At 44.9% G+C, this 19,623-nt stretch overlaps 1 protein-coding gene across 3 annotated transcripts in view; it reads right to left on the minus strand.

The window, feature by feature from the left end:
- The window catches only part of MND1 (meiotic nuclear divisions 1), a 96,577-nt gene that overhangs the window by 65,188 nt on the left and 11,766 nt on the right, over nt 1-19,623 (minus strand). For all 3 annotated transcript variants that reach the window (XM_058666672.1, XM_058666670.1, XM_058666671.1), the window contains exons 3-4: nt 9,107-9,164; nt 6,640-6,788 (exon numbers count right to left, since the gene is read on the minus strand). In XM_058666672.1, coding sequence (XP_058522655.1) covers nt 6,640-6,788; nt 9,107-9,164 — 207 coding nt within the window. The remainder of the gene's footprint in view (nt 1-6,639; nt 6,789-9,106; nt 9,165-19,623) is intronic.

Raw genomic sequence — 19,623 nt, forward strand, 5'->3', positions numbered from 1 at the left:
TATTTTGTTCTTGATTGCTATTGCTTTTGATGTCTTTTTTAGGAAGTCAGGGCCTACACCTAAATCTTGCAGGGTGTTTCCAACATTTTTTTTCAAAAGTTTAAAGGTTTCTGGATGTAGGTTTAGATCTTTTATCCATTTAGATTTTATTATTTTTAATTCATTAATTACATTGTATTATGTGACACAGTTTCATAGGTACTTGGATTCTCCCCACCCCTCCCCAAACCCTCCCACCATGGTGGATTCCTCCACTTTGTTGCATAACCACAGTTCAAGTTCAGTTGAGATTCCCCCATTGCAAGCATATACCAAACAGAGTCCAGCATCTTATTGTCAAGTTCAACGGCTTCTTAGGTATACCCTCTCTGGTCTGAAGACAGAGCCAGCAGAGTATCATCCCAATCAATTAAAAGCTCCAAGATACCATCAGCAAAAATTTACATCATTATGGAATTAATTGACATAGTAATGAGTAACCAATATGTTAAAAGTAAATGCGAGTTCTTAACCACCTTCTGTGACCACCTCATTGACATTTCAATTTTAGTTTATTTATCCATTTAGATTTGATCTTGGTGTATGGTGAAACATGTGGGTCTTTCATCTCGTTTCTGCAGGCTATTAACCAGTTGTCCCAACAGCATTTATTAAACAGACCTTCCCATTTGCCTGGATTGTCGTTTGTCTTTTTGTCAAAGATTATTTGGCTATATCTGCGTGGGTTCCTTTCTGTTGTTTCTATTCTGCTCCAATGATCTTCCTCTCTAACTTTGTGCCAGCATCAGGCTGTTTTGATAACCACTGTCCTATAGTAAGTCCAGAGGTCCGGAACTGTGATTCCCCCTGTTAACTTCCTATTCTTCAGGATGGTTCCAGCTATTCATGGTTTTTTGTGTTTCCAGATGAACCTTTGCATCATTTTTTCCAGTTCAATGAAGAACTTTTTGGGTAATTTGATTGGGATTGCATTGAATGTATAATATTGCTTTTGGTAGTATGGACATTTTAATGATACTGATTCTACCTATCCAGGAACATGGTATGTTTCTCCATCTTTTGAGGTGTTCCTCAATTTCTTTTTTAAGTGTTTTGTAGTTTTCTTCAAAAAGGTCTCCTACATTTTTTGGTTAGGTTTATTCCTAGATACTTCATACTTTTGTTATTTTGAATGATACCTTGCTGGTTACATCTTTTTCCATCTTGGGGCTGTTTGCATACACTATGGTTGTTGATTTTTGCTCTGGCTTTTGATAACATTTCCATAAACATTTTGGAGCATCTTTGTATATTCAAGATGCGATGACAAATTACACATTTTCAAATAAAGACCGACAGAGTTTACTATTCTAAAATCTTAGCTGAACAAAGTACCAAAGGGTTCATCAGTTAGGATTCCTTGTTGAACAGCAAGAACCAGTTTGGGTTGAAGGCCAGTCAGGAAAAGCCACTGTCCTGCTAGGGCAGGAGGTGAACTGAGTAGGGCTGGTTCATGGACCCACTGGTGTGCGTGAAATTTGGCATTGGGAGAGGTTCTGATGGAGGAGCCTGGGCAACTCCTCTGGCAGGACACAGACCCGGCAGGTAAGCGCAAGAAGCATGATAGCAAGCAGCCTAAAACAGGCCAGGGAAAGTTTCCCACTGGCATACATTTGGCATAGGTCGGGGGCAACCAGGCTGAATCAGTTCACGTCATCAACTGGTAAATCCGAGCACCAAAACAGGGTGTGGGTCGAGCCAGGTTTGGTCATGACAAAACCCAGTGCACAATACAGAATACCAAGGTGAGGTTGCCTGTACCGGATGTGACTGCAGCGCCCAACCAGCATGCGTGAGAACCAGGAAGGGAGGGGGCAGAGCTGGCAGGGGGAATAAGGGAGGGTTCCCTTGCTGGACAGCTATTCCCACTGGAGAGAGTGAGCTGGGATGGGGACAGACCAGACTAAGCAGGGCTACAACACCTGTGTGCCTCATGTGGACTAGATTAGGGAAAAGCCAGGCTGGACGGATTATTCCTACTGGTGCAAACAAAATTAGAGTGGGTGAGGGTTGTTTGGGTTTAGCCGCAGCATCAGCTGGCAGAAGTTGGCACTGGGGGCTAATTCTGTCAAGTCAAACCACAGAACCACCTGGAGAGTGCATAATCCAGGAGTGAGAGTGGATTCTTCGAGGACTTCATCACGCTTGGAGTGGCGAGACTGGCAGTGATTCATAACCGGTGAACTATCACAACCACTTGAGCAAGAATCACAGAGCATGCCCCACATCCGGGACTTCGGGTGGATGGGAAACTGGGTGGGGCTTCTCCCTTAAAACCCCCTTTACCTCAAATACCTGAAGGAAACAATCAATATGGAAATAATAGTCTTACCCACTTTCCTACAGCCCTTGAACCTTTTTACCCTAATTAACTATGTAAAGATTGTTGAAAATCCAATAAAAAGGGGCCTGGCGGCTTGGCCTAGCGGCTAAAGTCCTCGCCTTGAAAGCCCCAGGATCCCATATGGGCGCCGGTTCTAATCCCATCCAGCTCCACTTCCCATCCAGCTCCCTGCTTGTGGCCTGGGAAAGCAGTCGAGGACGGCCCAATGCATTGGGACACTGTACCCGCGTGGGAGACCTGGAAGAGGTTCCTGGTTCCCGGCATTGGATCAGCGCGCACCGGCCCTTTGCGGCTCACTTGGGGAGTGAATCATCGGATGGAAGATCTTCCTCTCTGTCTCTCCTCCTCTGTGTATATCTGGCTGTAATAAAATGAATAAATCTTTAAAAAAAAAAAAAGCAAATACAATAAAAAATAAAATTTAAAAGAAAGGATTCTTTGTTGAAAATATTTTCAAGCCTATGAAATAAAATGCATTGGGATATCTCATACAAAAATATTTTACACCTTTGACAAAAATGAACTCAGAATGGACAACGCACCTAAACAGAACTATAATTTTATAAAATTCCTAGATAACATAGAAAAAACCTTTTCTTGTGGCTACGTCCTATATGATAAGAGTACTCATGAAAAAAAACTTAAGCAAAATTGAAAACGTTTGCTGTTTAAGACAGTACTAACAGAATGAAACGAAAAGGCACAGAGTGGTAGAAAAATAACTGAAAATCACCATCAGACAAAAGATTGACGTCTTAAACACTCACACAAAAAAAGGCCTCAAAATGCAACAGTATAAAAACAAACTAAAACCCCGATTAAAAAATGGAACAAGAACTTAAATCAACGGCTCCTCTCTTACAGATGGTAGGGTAAGCTTATAAAAACGCTGCTCTACACTGGGGTCTGCAAGCCAAAGCAACAGATAGCACATGTCTATCAGAATGGTTACAATATAAGGCACCAACAACCTTAAATTCTGGGGTTGATACAGTGTAACAAAAACGACCATCTACTGCAGCTGACGTGTAACATGGTGTCATCTGGATGGCAGCTTGGCAGTTTCTTCCAAAACTAAACCTGTATTTACCACACAATCCAGCAATCATGCTCTTTGATGCTCACTTAAATGAAATGACAGCTTCTCGTCACACCAACACCTGCGTGCAGGATGAGTGCACTCAGGATGCCTTAATCCTTTACTGGATTGCCAGGTTCAAATCTTGGCTACTAATCTAAATGGAGTTCTGGCCTCCTGACTTCAGCCTACACCAATGCTGCTGTAGGCATTAGGGAGTGAACCAGCAGACAGAAGATCTCTCCTTTTTGACTTTCAAACAGTGTAAACTAAAAATAAATAGACAAAACATGTAAAAATCTACTTACAAATGTTCATAGCAGCCTCATATAACTTAGAAACAAAACACAATGGTATTTTACAAAGGTAACTGAAAGGCACAGCAAGACAATGAAGCACTTTTCCATCTGCTCCTTCACCCCTGAAGTGGCTCTGGGAGCCAGGCCTGGGTCAAGCAGAGTCAGGAGCCAGAAACTCCAACCAGTCAGCCACTTGGGCAGCAGGGGTCCAATCATTTGCCAGTTTGCTGTCTTCCTACATGCATGAGCAGCACACCCGGTCTGCCAGGACTTGGAACAGCACTCTGATACGGAATCAAAGTTCCAAGGGTCGGCCTGACCGTCTGCACCATAACGCCAAACCCATGAAGCTCTTGAACGGCTCAATGGATAAACAACTGGGGGTACACCCAAATGATGAAATGATAAAAACAAATAACCTGCAAGGTGACCAAAACGCAAAGAACAAATTTAAATGCATATTATGAAATGAAAGAAACCAATCTGAAAGAATCAAAGCTGTATGATCCCAGCTATGTAACACTCTAGGAAATGCAAATACGGATGGAGACAGTATAGTCAGGCAGCTGCCAGGGTCTAGCAGAGAAGTAGGAAGACAGGTGAACAGGCAGAGCACAAAGGATTTTAGGCTATTGCTACAGTTGTGTACAGTTCCAGTCTCCCTCCAATGGTCCGTTGGACTCAGTGGTGAATAAAAATACAGGCCCCTCCCTGCCCTGTCTTCCCGCCTCGTACTGCTCTCTCTGCCTCTCACATGTACTCCAGTCACTGCAATGCCACCTGCCATGAGGTGTTGCAGCAGGCGAAGCCTTGCCAGAGGTAACACCACGGTAAATGGACTTTCAGCCTCCAGAACTGAGGGCAACATAAGCCTCTTAACAGATTACCCAGTCTCAGGGCCTGAATTGCAGCACTGAGGGTAAAGCTATTGCGTGAAATGCAGGTATCCAATAGGGGAACCCATTTGTGTCCTAGCTGCTCCACTTTTGATGCAGCTCTTTTCAAATGGTCTGGGAAAAGCAGCAGAGGATAGCTCAAATATTTTGGCTCCTGCTACCCATCTAGGAGACAGATGAAGCACCTGGCTTCCACCTGACTCAACCCTGGCTGCTCCGGTCTGCTGGGCACTAAACTAGCTGATGAAAGACCCCTGTCTCTTTTTATCTTAATGCTGATTTTCAAACAAACAAACAAACAAACAATCCTTAAAAGCAACTACCAAGCTTCAGGCATTTTGTTGCAGTAACAGAAACAGGAAACCAGGCAGTGACACCACAGTTATGGATGTAGGTCTTCACATATCAAAACCCCCCAGGACACAAACAGCATGGACCCTAACGTAAATCATTGCAAATCATGACTTTTCAGTAATAATTAGATACTCATGTCGGCATCAGTTGTGACAAATACATGGTTTAAAGTGAAGCCGCACTGTGGGTGCTGAGGAGGGAAAACAGAACACGTATTTGTTACTCTTTAGTTTTCCACCAGTTCTCAGTAAACCTAAGACTCCAAAGTAACAATAATTTAAATAACAAAAAAAAAAAACTTAAATACCAGCAATGTCATAGTTGTGGGAAAATGAAAATCAAAATATACTATGGTCCCTGGATTGTTTTGGAAAAAGATGGACTGATTACTTTTAGACTATGGATCACATAATGCAGGTTAAAAAGGTAAACGGAGGGCTGGCACCATGACATGGTAAGTTAAGCTTCCATGAATGGTGCTTGTATCCCAGATGGGCACCTGTTGGAATTCTAGCTGCTCCAGTTCCAAAACAGTTCTCTGTTTATGGCCTGGGAAAGCAGCGAAAGATGGCTCAGGTTCTTGGGGCCCTGCACATGTGTGGGAGACCTAGAAGAAGCTCCTGGCTCCCAGCTTCAGCTCAGCTCAGCTCTGGCCATTGAGGCCATTTGGGGAGTGAACCAGTGAATGGAAGATATCTCTGTCTCTCCTTCTCTGTAAATTCACCTTTCAAGTAAAAATAAATCTTAAAAAACAGATAAACCCAAATTGTAAAGGGATCTACGAAACAAGAAAATCAGGTAAAACCGATCTGTTGCAAAGTAAATCTATTGTTTTTTTTTTTTTTTTTTTTTTTTTTTTTTTTTTTTGGAAGTGATTTTCTTTTTTTTTTTTTTTTTTTTATTATTATTATTATTAATTTCATTGCATTATGTGACACACATTTTTTTTTTTTTTTGCACTGGAATTCCCCCCGCCCCTCCCCAAACCCTCCCCCTCCCACAGTGGATTGCTCCACCCCGCTGTATTTCCATAGTTCAAACTCAGTTGAGATTCTTTCATTGGAGGTTTTGACCAATCGTAAAGTCCAGCATCTAATTGTCCTGGCAAATTCAACGGCTTCCTGGTGAGACCATCTCTGGTCCAAAGGCAGAACCAGCAGAGTATCATCCCAATCAAGTAAAAAACTCAACCCAATATTTACAACCATTTACAGCATTATGGCATTAATTGACATGGTATTGATTAACCAATATGTTACTAGGAAAATGCATGTTCTCGACCACAGCCTGTGACTTCCCCATAGACATTTCAACTTTGGTTTACATTCAACCATGGTCTATATACCTTAAAATGGCTATAGATTGCTATTCAGCTGTCTCTTGTCTTTTTCAATGTTAGTATTTAGCATTTTATAGCATTGAAGCGTGATTTTGCTGAACCTGGCTGTTTTTCGGGTAGTCCAACTCTATAACTTTAACAGGACAAATGTCAACAGTTCAGGTGAATATTTTTGGGAGGGGTGTGCAGAGAAATCCTCAACACCCCAGAGAGGAGTATCTGATCTTTGTGTCCCACCCAGTGAGTCACAAGTGCATGTAAATCTATTGTTTTTAATCGTAGTGACTTACCTGAGATTCCAGAACCTCCAACTTCCGTTTCCTTGCATGAAGAGCTTTACTGGGAAAAGCCCAATAGTAATTCGATGTTCCAATCCTCTCACAATCCACCATGCCATCATCAACCAGACTTTGGAGGACTTCTTTCACCGACATAGCAGCTGAGGGACACAATTTTTACAATCTATGTTAAGAAGCATCATAGGAGACAGCAAGAGGCAAATTAAATCAAGAGTTAACCAGCTCCTAAAAACAGAGCATTAAAAATAACAAAACAGAAAAGCAGTAAGAGCACATAACATACATCTACAAAATGTGCCTGGCCAAAATACAAGAAAAATGCTCCAATCCAGAAATAACTGAAGGATTGCCCGCTAAGGCTGTGAGACACAGCTGCTAAACTAAAAACACTGAAGAAATACAGAATTCAAGGAAATGGGCGCTCTCATCATAGGTGAGGAAATGTGCCAATATGTACTGAAAACTAGATTCATGTATTTACCTATTATAGACTAATTCATCTTTTATAAATCCAGGCAAAGAAAACAATTGACACACACAAGGATGTTTGTTGAAACACTGTTGTCAAAAGAAAAACACTGAAAGGTAGTACAGGAATTGAATTTCTTTCAAATATTTCCTTGAGGTATAATACTATGTTACAGATACATAATCCTGGGCCCGGCGGCATGGCCTAGCGGCTAAAGTCCTCGCCTTGAAAGCCCCGGGATCCCATATGGGTGCCAGTTCTAATCCCATCCAGCTCCACTTCCCATCCAGCTCCCTGCTTGTGGCCTGGGAAAGCAGGAGAGGACAGCCCAAAGCTTTGGGACCCTGCACCCGCGTGGGAGACCCAGAAGAGGTTCCTGGTTCCTGGCTTCGGATCAGTGCAGCACCGGCCCGTTGCGGCTCACTTGGGGAGTGAATCATCGGATGGAATATCTTCCTCTCTGTCTCTCCTCCTCTCTGTATATCTGACTTTGCAATAAAAATAAATAAAATCCTGAAAAAAAAAACAAAAAAGCCTGCCAAAACACAAATATATAATCTTATACAAAATTTTTATATAAAAAGTATACAAAAATAACATGGATATTTATTCACAATATATATATACAGAACATATTATACAGTATACACTAATATTATGGTGGTTATCCTTGCATAGTAGGGTAAGGCAGTTTTTATTTGTTTTTTTGTTTCTTTTTTGCTCCCCAAACTTGAAAGACAAAATTTTTTGTTAAGAAAACTAAAAACAGAGGCCAGCACTGTGGCACAGCCAGTGAAGCTGCAGCCTGAAATGCCAGTATCTCACAGGAATACTGGTTCAAATCCCATCTCCTCCACTTCTACTCCAGGTCTCTGCTAATGTTCTGCTAAGCAAAGGAGGGAAAGCTAGCCCATGTGTTTGGGACCCTGCCACCCACAGACAGGCTCAAACCAATGGAGTTTCCACCACAGCCTCCAGAAGAAACGCCAGTACCTTAAATTCGAGCCTCTGGTGTCCAGGTGGCAGTCCTAGGAAATTAATGTGCCACACAAAGATACAAAATCACATTTAACAAACATGAGAACATGCAAGAACAGCTTGTACTTATGAAGCAAACTATACTCAAAAGTAAATGTGTACATACTGTGTGGGTTATACATGTGTATCTCATTTTCATTTTTGAAAAAGCATATATACTTTTTTTTAAAGATTTATTTATTTTACTTGAAAGTCAGAGCTGCAGATAAAGAGATCTTCTACCAATGCCTCACTCCCCAAACAGCTGCAATGGTCAGAGTTGGACTGACCTAAAACCAAGACTCAGGAGTTTCTTTCAGGTCTCACACATAGGTGCAGTGGCCCAAAGACTTTAGCTATCCTCCACTGTCCCCCAGGCCATAAGCGGGAAGCTGGATCAAAGCAGAGCAGCCATGACACAAACCAGCACCATATGGGACACAGGGCTCCAGGTGGAAGATCACCTGCAGAGCCACTATGCCAGCCCCCAGATCTGGTTATTTATTTGAAAGGCAGAGTTACAGAGAGGAGTGACAGAGATCTGTTGACTGGCTCCTTCCGCAGATGGCCTCAATGGCCAAGGCTGGGATGGCCAAAGCCAAGAGCTTCATCCAGGTCTCCCAGGTGTCTGCAGGAGTGCAAGAACGTGAGCCATCCCTGCCTTTCCCAGGTCATCAGCAGGAAGCTGGACTGAAGAGGGAACAGCCAAAACAAGCCAGTGTTCCTACAGGATGCCAGCACTGCAGGTGGCAGCTTAGCCTGCTGTACCAGCTACCAGTTCCCTCCTGCCCCAGTTTTATTGTTCTACAACAAATGCTATAACTCAAGGCCTGTGGCTGTGGCCCATGGACATCACATAGGGACTTTTACATTCTTCACTTCTATAAATGTATGTTTTTCATAAAGAGAAAGATCGCTGCAGAAAAAAAAAAACATATTTCCCACAGTATGCCAGTGTGACGTGATACTTACTAATGCCTTTTTCTTTAGGAGCAATCTTCTCTATGTCTTTTAGTTGAAACACATCTTTCTGTTGAAAAAGTTTTATAAAAGATGAAAAATACATGTTTCTTTCTCACTATTTATAATTATGTGCATAAAACATTGTGTTAAAAAAACTACGCCTGAAAATGAATAGTGCGAAGAATCAAGCATTTTAACATTATAGGAATAAACTGCAATTCTCTCATCCTACGCCCTCAACAAAGTCAAAATGGACCATTTCACATACTCAGGCCATTCTTTAAAGCATTTGGAGATAAGAACAGGAGGAACATCTTCCCACTGAGGTTGACAAACCAGCTACGTTGGGTCACTTGGTAGCATGAGGTGCTGAATCAGCTTCTGTGGTTTTAAGAAGACACATTCACACTTCGGTGAGCAGACAGCACACTTCACAGTTCTCACTATACACAAAACAGGCAACTGTGGAGAGCTGTGTACATTTAGTGCTTCACAGGAAAGCTATAGCTAAACAAGAAAACAGATGGGTCCAGTGCGATAGCATAGTGGTTAAAGTCCTTGTCTTGCACAAACTGGGATCCCATATGGGCGCCGGTTCTAATCCTGGTGGCCCTGCTTCCCATCCAGCTCCCTGCTTGTGGCCTGGGAAAGCAGTCGAGGACGGCCCAAAGCCTTGGGACCCTGCACCCGCGTGGGAGACCCGGAGCAGCTCCTGGCTTTGGATTGGCTGTTTCAGCCATTGTGGCCACTTGGGGAGTGAATCATCGGACGGAAGATCTTCCTCTCTGTCTCTCCTCCTTTCTGTATATCTGACTTCCCAATAAAAATAAATAAATCTTTAAAAAAAAGTGGAAATATCTTCAAAAAAATTTTAAAAAGACAGACATTTCAGATTTACCTATTCACGCTGCATGACCACCAAAAGCAAAACAAAATGAAACAGTATTGGGAGACACAAATTTAATCACATGGTCAGGAAAAAAAAGCCTACATAGAATGCTCCTTAGGGTTTGTAACATGTCTTAGTTTTCCGTGGTAGAAATAATTCAGGCAACAAAAATCAAGTAATTTTGAAAATACTATTTAGTAAGAAATACTGTTAGAAAACTATGGGATTAGGCCCAGTGCAATGGTTAAATCCTCTCCTTGCACACCCTGGATCCCACATGGGTTCCTGTCCCAGCCACCCTGCATCCCACCCAGCTCCCCGCTTGTGGCCTGGGAAAGCAACTGAGGACGGCCCAAAGCCGTGGGTCCCTGCAGCCGCGTGGGAGACCTGGAACAGGCTCCTGGCTCCAGATGGGCTCAGCTCTGGCCGTTGTGGCCACTTGAGGAGTGAATTAGTAGACGGAAGATCTTCCTCTCTGTCTCTCCTCCTTTCTATGTATATCTGACTTTCCAATAAAAATCAAATCTTTTTTAAAAAGTGTAGACAAGCATCAATTAAAAATAAGTTAAAAAATAAAATTTTTACGATAAAATAAAAAAATTTCACCTCATGACATCTAAGACTCAGTAACTTACGGAAAAACACTAAGTTACTGGATTTAAGGTAGGTCTGAAATCAATATTTCAACTCTGGGGAATAAATACAAATAATACTTTAGGATCTCAGTGCGTAGTAAATGACTGACTGGAGGCCTCTAATACATTCAGAAATCAATTACTCAAACAACTTTGCAATTGCTCTAGATTCCCAGAACAACAGGAACTCACGGTGCCACCCACCTAATCGGACTCACCAAGAACCAACTCCTGCCATACTGGTTGCCCCAGTGGTCTGCTTGGAAAATAAACGCGCCTGTTCACCACCAGCCCCAGAACACATGGGTCCACTGTGCCCACTCAAATGGACGGACTGGCTGATTGCAGGTCAGTCTTAGTTTTTAGATACTCTAGCACTAAGCAGCAATTAAAGAGAGAGGAACACAATGGCTTTGTTGGGCCTAGTGTGGTGGCCTAACGGCTAAAGTACTCATCTTGCATGCTCAGAATCCCATATGGGTGCCGGTTCTAATCCTCGCCACGCCTCTTCCCATCCAGCTCCCTGCTTGTGGCCTGGGAAAGCAGTGAAGGACGGCCCAAAGCCTTGTGTCCCTGCAAATTCATGGGAGACCTGGAAGAGGCTCTGGGCTCCTGGCTTCGGATCAGCGCAGCTCCAGCCATTGCGGGCGCTTGGGGAGTGAAATCATTGGACGGAAGATCCTCCTCCCTGTCTCTCCACTTCTCTCTGTATATTTGATTTTCCAAAAAAAAAAAAAAAAAGGCTATGTGTTTGAGACCAGGGAGACCCACCACTGTAACACTACATGTTATTTAATGAAGCATCCTGTTCTTCCCAAATACAATGGGCAAAGAACTCTTTTCATCACAACAGCACCTTCAAATAAGCATACTCATGTATGACCGTGTGATTGTGTCTTTTTTCTTCAGTTACACATTTATGTGAAATTTTCATGGTCATTTCTAGGAGAACTGGATGCCAATGAAGAGCTACTTATTTCAAAGTCCTTCCTGACGTAATCTGCAGGAAAAAAAATTACAATCTTTATTGGTATTCTATTTTGTCCCTCAAATAGTTCCTAAAGGTTCCCACACTTTGAGTTGTAATTATTGTCAAAGGCAGTTTCCAAAAGATTTCCAAACATTACAGCTGGCCTAATTCAGATTAAAGGCAAAATAGTGCATCAGTGTATATATATATATATATATATATAGATATATAGATATAGATATAGATATATATAAAATATATATATATACACACATTAACTAATCTGATTAAAATGCTCTCAGTAGGTAACTGAGAAAGCAGAGAACAAAATCTGCGTTTTTACTGTTAAGTTTGTGACCATGTGCATTACATATTGTTTTGCAATCTGCATTTTCCACTTGGCACTACATCATGAGTATTGTCTCATGACAGCAGCCTTTCTAAAGGCCCTTGTGGGGTGAGTGAGCTCTTGGCCTAGCACTCCAGTGCTGACGAGGGTGCGTGTGCTCCACACTGGAATTCCTGGCTCCAGTTCCCAATGCCAGCTTCCCTTACTAACACAGACGCCGGGCGGCAGCAGCCACGGCTCCGAGGGCTGGGCTCTGGTCACTCACCTGGGAGAGCTGGATTGAATACTTGTCCCAGGTTGCAATCCTGCCCAACCTTGGCCATTTGGAAAGTCAGCCAGTAGATGGGCACTCTCTCTCAAATAATAAACATGAAAAAATTAAAAGGAATTCCTATTTATATTTATTTTTTAAAAAGATTTATTATTATTGGAAAGACGGATATACAGAGAGGAGGAGAGACAGAGAGGAAGATCTTCCACCCAATGATTCACTCCCCAAGTGACTGCAACGGGCCGGTGCTGCACCAATCCAAAGCCAGAAACCAGGAACCTCCTCCAGGTCTCCCACGCGGGTGCAGGGTCCCAAAGCCTTGAGGCGTCCTCAACTGCTTTCCCAGGCCACAAGCAGGGAGCTGGATGGGAAGTGGAGCTGCCAGGATTAGAACCGGCACCCATATGGGATCCCGGGGCATTCAAGGCGAGGACTTTAGCTGCTAGGCCATAGTGCCGGGCCCAAATTCCTATTTATATTTAAACGAGGTTAAATTCTATTTTAAACTCTACAACGGCCATGTTTAATTTTGCAGAAATTTTGTCAATATCAAGAAAATTAGGATCCAGAATCTGATTCATCCAGAACCATCTGGTTAATTTGCCTTGAACCACTGAAGGACTTATGTCTAACATTTATCACCTTATAACATTAATCTCACGCTGCATATGCCATATTCCATCCATGAGAATGAATGAAAGGATTTCTATCATGTCTCCCAAATCTATTACACTTTTCAATTCCATCAAAATGCAACAAGGCTGCTGGGGCTGCAGGAGAGAGCGTCTTGCTCGGATCCCGATCCCAGCCGGCATGTGCTCATGCTGAGCTGGGCCCAGGCGGCCAGTTCGCCAATTGGCGCCAGGCTCTGCCTGCTGGCTGCCCGGCCGGGGAGCTCTGGGGTAATGGATGTTCGAATTGCTGCTTAGATAGCTCTAGGCTGACCCCACTGTTTCTGGGATCCGAGTCAATCCTAGATTTCCAATGCCAGTAACTCTTCCTTTAAAGAACTTCTAATCACTTAATAATGCTGAGCTTTGAACACCTATCATGCAAAAGTTAAGCTCCGGCTTGTCTAGCAGGATTTTTTTTTGCCTGACATGATGATGGTTCAGGAGACTGGTCACATTAGGCAGGGCCATAATATTAACTAGCACTCTAGAACCTTATCCTGGGGTGGATTCTGTGCAGGATGTGTGGGCCACACCCTGTAGAAAGTTTAGCCCCACTGGTAAACCTAAAAGTATGGGTGGTTATGGACTAAGCTAGGTGTGACCAAGGAGCCTGCCATCAATCACAGGCAAAGGGACCCGCCACAGACTGGACTGGGCAAGGCAGCAGCACCCAAATGTGCATCCTGAATAGGTTGTGGGGTGGGCCACGCTGCAACATTCACCAGCTCATACAAGGCCAAATGGGAGGCCAGAGTACGCCGGGCACTGGCCTAAAACCCAATGGCATGTATGTGAACTGGGTGTGGGAGGGGATCAAGTGAAGGAACTTGGGAAGCTCCCCTGGCGAGTCATAGCTCTCACTGGTGAACACGCCGTCCAGATCTGGGGGTCGGACAAGCAGGGCATAGTAGCTCCAAAATGTGTAAATTGGTAATGGAACGGAATGTACTGGGCAGGACTGAGCAAACCTTTGCCTACAAGCAAAACTAGAAACCAGCATGGAGCACAGGTCATACCGAGCTAGGCTCTTGCACCTACTGGTCCTCAGAGCAACCACGGGCAGGTGTATGATTTATGGCTAGGAATAGGCCCAATTGGGGAGGTAAGGGGACACCCTAACTGGGTTGAGGTTCCCACCAAGGGGCGCATGTGCTAGAATGGGGGCTGCGTTCTATCTAGGAAACAGTTGTAGTCACCCGAGGCACTAGTGTGGGCTGGGATTGGATGTACCAGGCCAGTTCAGACCCCAACACCATCTGGTGTCATGGAGAACCAGGGTAGATGTGGGACAGACTAGGCTGGGTCTCAACCCCCTACTGAGCCATGTGTGAGCTGTATGTGGGCGAGCCATGGCTGGGCTGAAACATCCAACAACAAGAACCAGAATGGGGTGAAAGCCAGTCAGGAGAAGCCATTGTTTCTGCTAGCACAGGAGGTGAACTGAGTAGGGTTGGCTCAAGGACGCCCTGGCATGTGCAAAATCTGGCATTGGGAGGGGTTCTGATGGAGGAGCCTGGGCAAATCTTCTGGCAGGACACAGTCCCTGCAGGTAAGCGCAAGAAGCATGATAGGAAACAGCCCAGAATAGGCCATGGAAAGTTTCCCTCTGGCACACATTCAGCATGGGTCAGGAGCAGACCAGGCTGAATCAGTTCATGTCATCCACTGGCAAATCCGATCACCAGAACAGAGTGTGGGATGAGCCGGGTTTGGTTGTGACAAACAAGTACACATTATGGAATGCCAGGGCGTGGTTGCCTGTACTGGATGTGAATGTGACACCCAACCAGCACACGTAAGATCCAGGAAGGGAGGGACAGAGCTGGCAGGGGGATTAAGGGGCTGGTCCCCTCGCCGGACAGCTACTCCCACTGGAGAGCGTGGGCTGGCATGGGGGCAGACCAGACTAAGCAAGGCTACAACAACTGTGCACTGCATGTGGACTAGACCAGGGAAAAGCCAGGGTGGGCTGGACGGATTATTCCTACTGGTGCAAGCATAAATTAGAGCAGGTGAGGGATGTTTGGGCTTGGCCGCAGCATCAGTTGGCAGAAGCTGGCACTGGGGACTAATTCTGTCAAGTCAAACCACAGAACCACCCGAAGAGTGCATAAACCGGGACTGAGAGAGACCTGGGAGGGAAAAAGTGGGTTCCCCCTCCTGGGTCACTAGTCCCGCCGGAGGGCATGAAAACTAGGACGGGGGCTGGGATGGCTAGACAGAGAGGCACTCAACAACATCCGTGAGGGCTGGATGGTTGAGTTGATTAGATGGAACTAAGCTTTAATACCCATTGACAAGTACAAGAGCCAAATGGGATGGGAGACAGACTGGTCTACTGCTACACATATTGGCAAACCAGGGTAGGGGGTGGGCCTGATGGGGGTTATTGTGGGTCACCCCGACTAGGCTGCAGCTCCCACTGGTTGATGTAAGGGCCAAGTATGTGCTGGGCAGAACCAGACTGGACTGCAACACCCATTGGTTCCAGTGCAACTCGGGACTGAAAACAGAACCAATCCAGCAATTGCAACCACCAGCTGATCGTGGCGATGGACTGTGCCGGGTCCTGTGCTTGCTAGAACATACAAGAAACTAGTCTGGGAATACCTCAAAGTTTCTTTGGAGATCTCCCCAATCGAACTGCTGGACTCAGAACTCTAACCAAGAAAAGACAGAAGACAGAACAGGTCAATCATTCATCTCAGCTATATATTGGCAGTGAAATACTGGGCAAATGGAGACTTTATGATGGACCATATCAATCAGTGGATGACCTCATCGAGCGAAACTGGCAGCGATTCATAACTGGAGAACTATTAAAACCACTTGAGCAAATATCTCAGAGCATGCCCCACATCCGGGACTTGGGGTGGGTGGGAAAACGGGTGGAGCTTCTCCCTCAATATCCCCCTTTACCTAAGATACATGATGGAAATAATATGGACATAATAGTATTACCCACTTCCCTATACCCCCTGAACCTTTTTTTTTTCGTTCTTTAACTGTAATTAACTATGTAAAGATTGTCAACAACCATACAATAAAATAGATTAAAAAAAAATGCAACAAGGCCCAGCGTGATAGCCTAGGGGTTAAATCCTTGCCTCACACATGCCAGGATGCTATATGAGTGACGGTTCATATCCCAGCTGCTCCACTTCCCATCCAGCTCCATGCCTGTGGCTTGACAAAGCAGTAAAGGATGGCCCAAAGCCTGGAGACCTGGCACCCATGTGGGAGACCAGGAAGAAGCTCCTGGTTCCTACCTTCAGATCAGCTCAGGTGTGGCTGTTGCGGCCACCTGGGGAGTGAACCAGTGGACGGAAGATCTTTTTGTTTCTCCTTCTGTGTAAAACCTGCCTTTACAATAAAAATAAATCTTAAAAAAAAAAAAAATCCAACAAACTAGATGAACAAAAATTTGATTAGGTGTAATAGAGAAAAATAAATCAGAGGATATGAACTCAATCAATCCATTCACTCCTAGCTTTACAGAAAAACTCATTTGATTACTAAACTTTTAATAGTTCGTACTTATTAGTATCAGTCCTCAGTGTTTCAATGTTACTGACAGCAGCTGAGTATTTTAAAATTAGACTCCGCAGATTTTTGTATTTGCTGTAATAATACTGTCACGCATCATTTCCCTGACCCCCCCGCCAGGTTCCCACTGTGTGGTAGGAGTTCACTCCTCTCTTGCCGAGACCACAGGAGAACTGCCACGCAGCAGAAGCAGCTGACAGCTGTCACAAACTTCATCATTAACATGATTTCCTATTTTGAATTATTTCAGCCAAGGAGTGATGGATACTACAGTTTAACCTTTACTTTTCCCCCACTTGGTTTGTCAAAGTATGCAACCACATCAACCGCCAAGGAACACGGCACTTGCCAATGATTTATGAACAAAGAGACGACATTTGGAGGAGGGCAAATGCTTCACGATCACTTCCTCAGGACAGTCGGCTGATATTAATGAGAATCTGCTTTATCAAAACAAGCAGGAAAGGGCGGGTTAGGTGACACAGTGGGTTAAGTCACAGCTTGCCATTTCCACCTCAGAGTGCCACTTCAAAGTGGCAGCTTCTGGTCTAACTTCCTGCTGGTGACCCTAGGAAGGAAGCACTTGTGAGGCCGAGCCTTGGGACCCTGTCATCCACTGTGGAGGACCCGGATGGAGTTACAGGCTCCCAGCTTCAGCGTGACTCCACCATGGCTACTGTAAGCACTATGGGAGTGAGCCAGCATATGAAAGATCTCCCTGAAAGAATCTTTCAAATAAAGACCTACCAACTTGTCATTCTGCTGCACAACGTTCCCCCATCTACTTCATATCTGTATAGTATAAAGACAGTCAGGGGGACTGCAAAGGTCCCACAAAGCTACATGAACTTTTTCCAAATACCGAAGATTTGTTTGGACTTAAACCTGGAGGCAAAGAAAAGCCACTGCACAGCCAGATGGTGAAGACAGCATGGTCCAGAGAACATGCAGCTCCCCGACAGTCAGCTGGCAAGTGGGACTCAAGACTGGACAAACCCAAAGCAGGATAGTTTTTTTTTTTTAAGTTTTATTTTATTTTTTATTGGACAGTCAGACATACAGAGGAGGAGAGACAGAGAAGCCCTCCATCTGCTGATTCACTCCCCCAGCAGCTGCAATGGCTGGAGTTGAGCCAATCCAAAGCCAGGAGCCAGGCACTTCCTCCAGGTCTCCCATGTGGGTGCAGGGTTCCAAGGTTTTGAGCTGTCCTCAATTCTTTTCCCAGGCCACAAGCAGGGAGCTGGATGGGAAGTGGGGCCGCCAGGACTAGTGTCCTGTCCTCAGTGCCCATATGGGATCCCAGCACGCCCAAGGCGAGGACTTTAGCTGCTAGACTACCGTGCTGGGCCCAAGCAAGCTAGTTTTTAAACTGATAAATTGAATACAGCTCCCAAGTAAGGTTATCAGCATGTAAATGGTTCTCCAGAAACAGCTATACACTCCTGCTGCAGCCAAGTGCCTGGATTTTCTTATTTATTTCAATGGAAAAGTTACATTGAGAGGGAGGAGAGATTTCTATCTGCCAGTTCACTCCCCAAACCACTAGATCTGGACTAAGGAGAAGCCAGGAGCCTGGAACTCTACCTGGGTCTCCCAAGAGGGTGCCAGGAATCCAAGCACTCCGGCCATCTTCTGCTAATTTCCTAGCACATTATCAGGGAGTTGCACTGTCACTCAAACAGCCAGGACTAGAATGGAGCTCATATGGGATACTGGGGTCACAGGTGGCAACTTAATTAGCTTCATAACAATGCTAACCCTCAATTTTTTTTTTAAGATTTATTTATTTCTATTGGAAAGTCAGATATACAGAGACGGAGACTCAGAGAAAGATGTTCCATCTGCTGGTTCACTCCCCAAGTGGCCACAATGCACAGAGCTGAATCGATCTGAAGTCAGGAGCTTCTTCTGGGTCTCCTACCTGGGTGCAGGGTCTCCAGACTTTGGGCTGTCCTCAGTTGCTTTTCCAGGTCACAAGCAGGGAGCTAGAAGGGAAATGGAGCAGTCGGGACACAAACCAGTGCACATATTTGATCCCAGAGCGTGCAAGGTGAGGACTTTAGCCACTAGACTACCCATAATCAGCATTTTCCATAAACATTTTCAAGCCCCTCACATTTTCAAATATGGGACAGCATAAATAAAAAGAATAAATAAAGGAGGTCTGTGTGATCCTATAGCCAGAGCTATAAGCACTCCCTCTAAAGGCAGACAATCCTGGTTTGAATCCTGGCAGTGTTGCTTCCATCTGGAGACTCCGGACAGGTCTCATGTGACCTCAACTATAAAATGAAAATGACAATAATAGCAGGACTGACAGACTGAAGTCAGATCATGGTAAAGCCTACCCAGCATCCCTACCAGGTACTGGCACCGAGGCAGCCCTCACAGATGGGTGCTGTCAGCGCTATTACTCAGGCAGAAAGGGGACACAACCAAATGCCCGTGCCAGTGAAGATATACCCAGCTGTGGACAGCTGCCTAGGGTGCCTTGTACACTGCTGGGAGAAAAGCAACCAGCAGCTGGTGGGCTGTTGGCTACTGCAGGTAATGGACCAAACCTGACCCTGCATTGACTGGTGCACCGAAGAGTCAGGTCTGAGGTCACCCCAGGCAAGATTTCTTGGGAAACTCCCCAACTAGATGGCTGGGTTCAAACACTGGCCACAGGGAAAATCACAGGATGTGTGGTCCAACTTTGGATCCTATGTATTGGGCAGGACTGGGCCTCCTCGGTTGCTGATGCCTGTGTGGTGGACAGCATGTCCAGATGCACACAGGGGACTTGATGGCCGGCTCCCCTAGTCCAGCAGGAGACATCAACTACTTCACCAGAGGGTGGAAAGCAGAACAATTCTGGTAGAACTTTGCAGCATGTTTCTGGGTCTGTGGATGCACTAACGTGAACCAGGTTCACCAATAGACCTTGGAAAGATTTTCTCACCCTGGAGCAATGAAACCAACAACTTCTCAGAACTATTGAAACCACTTAAGTAACACCCTGGGAACACTCCTTCCCACTTCCCACACTGGGGTTTTTTAAGGTTTCATCAAAGGACTGTCCCCCATTCCCAGCGTGCTATAGTTTGACAGCAAGAAATGGCCCTCTCCCCCTCCTTCCCCGCAGACACAGGAGGAAAAAACAGAAAAACTGAAACGTATGTCCCACCCGCCTTCCTCCATACCTGACCT

This window comes from Ochotona princeps, chromosome 7 (assembly GCF_030435755.1).
Source record: "Ochotona princeps isolate mOchPri1 chromosome 7, mOchPri1.hap1, whole genome shotgun sequence".
Lineage (NCBI taxonomy): Eukaryota > Metazoa > Chordata > Mammalia > Lagomorpha > Ochotonidae > Ochotona > Ochotona princeps.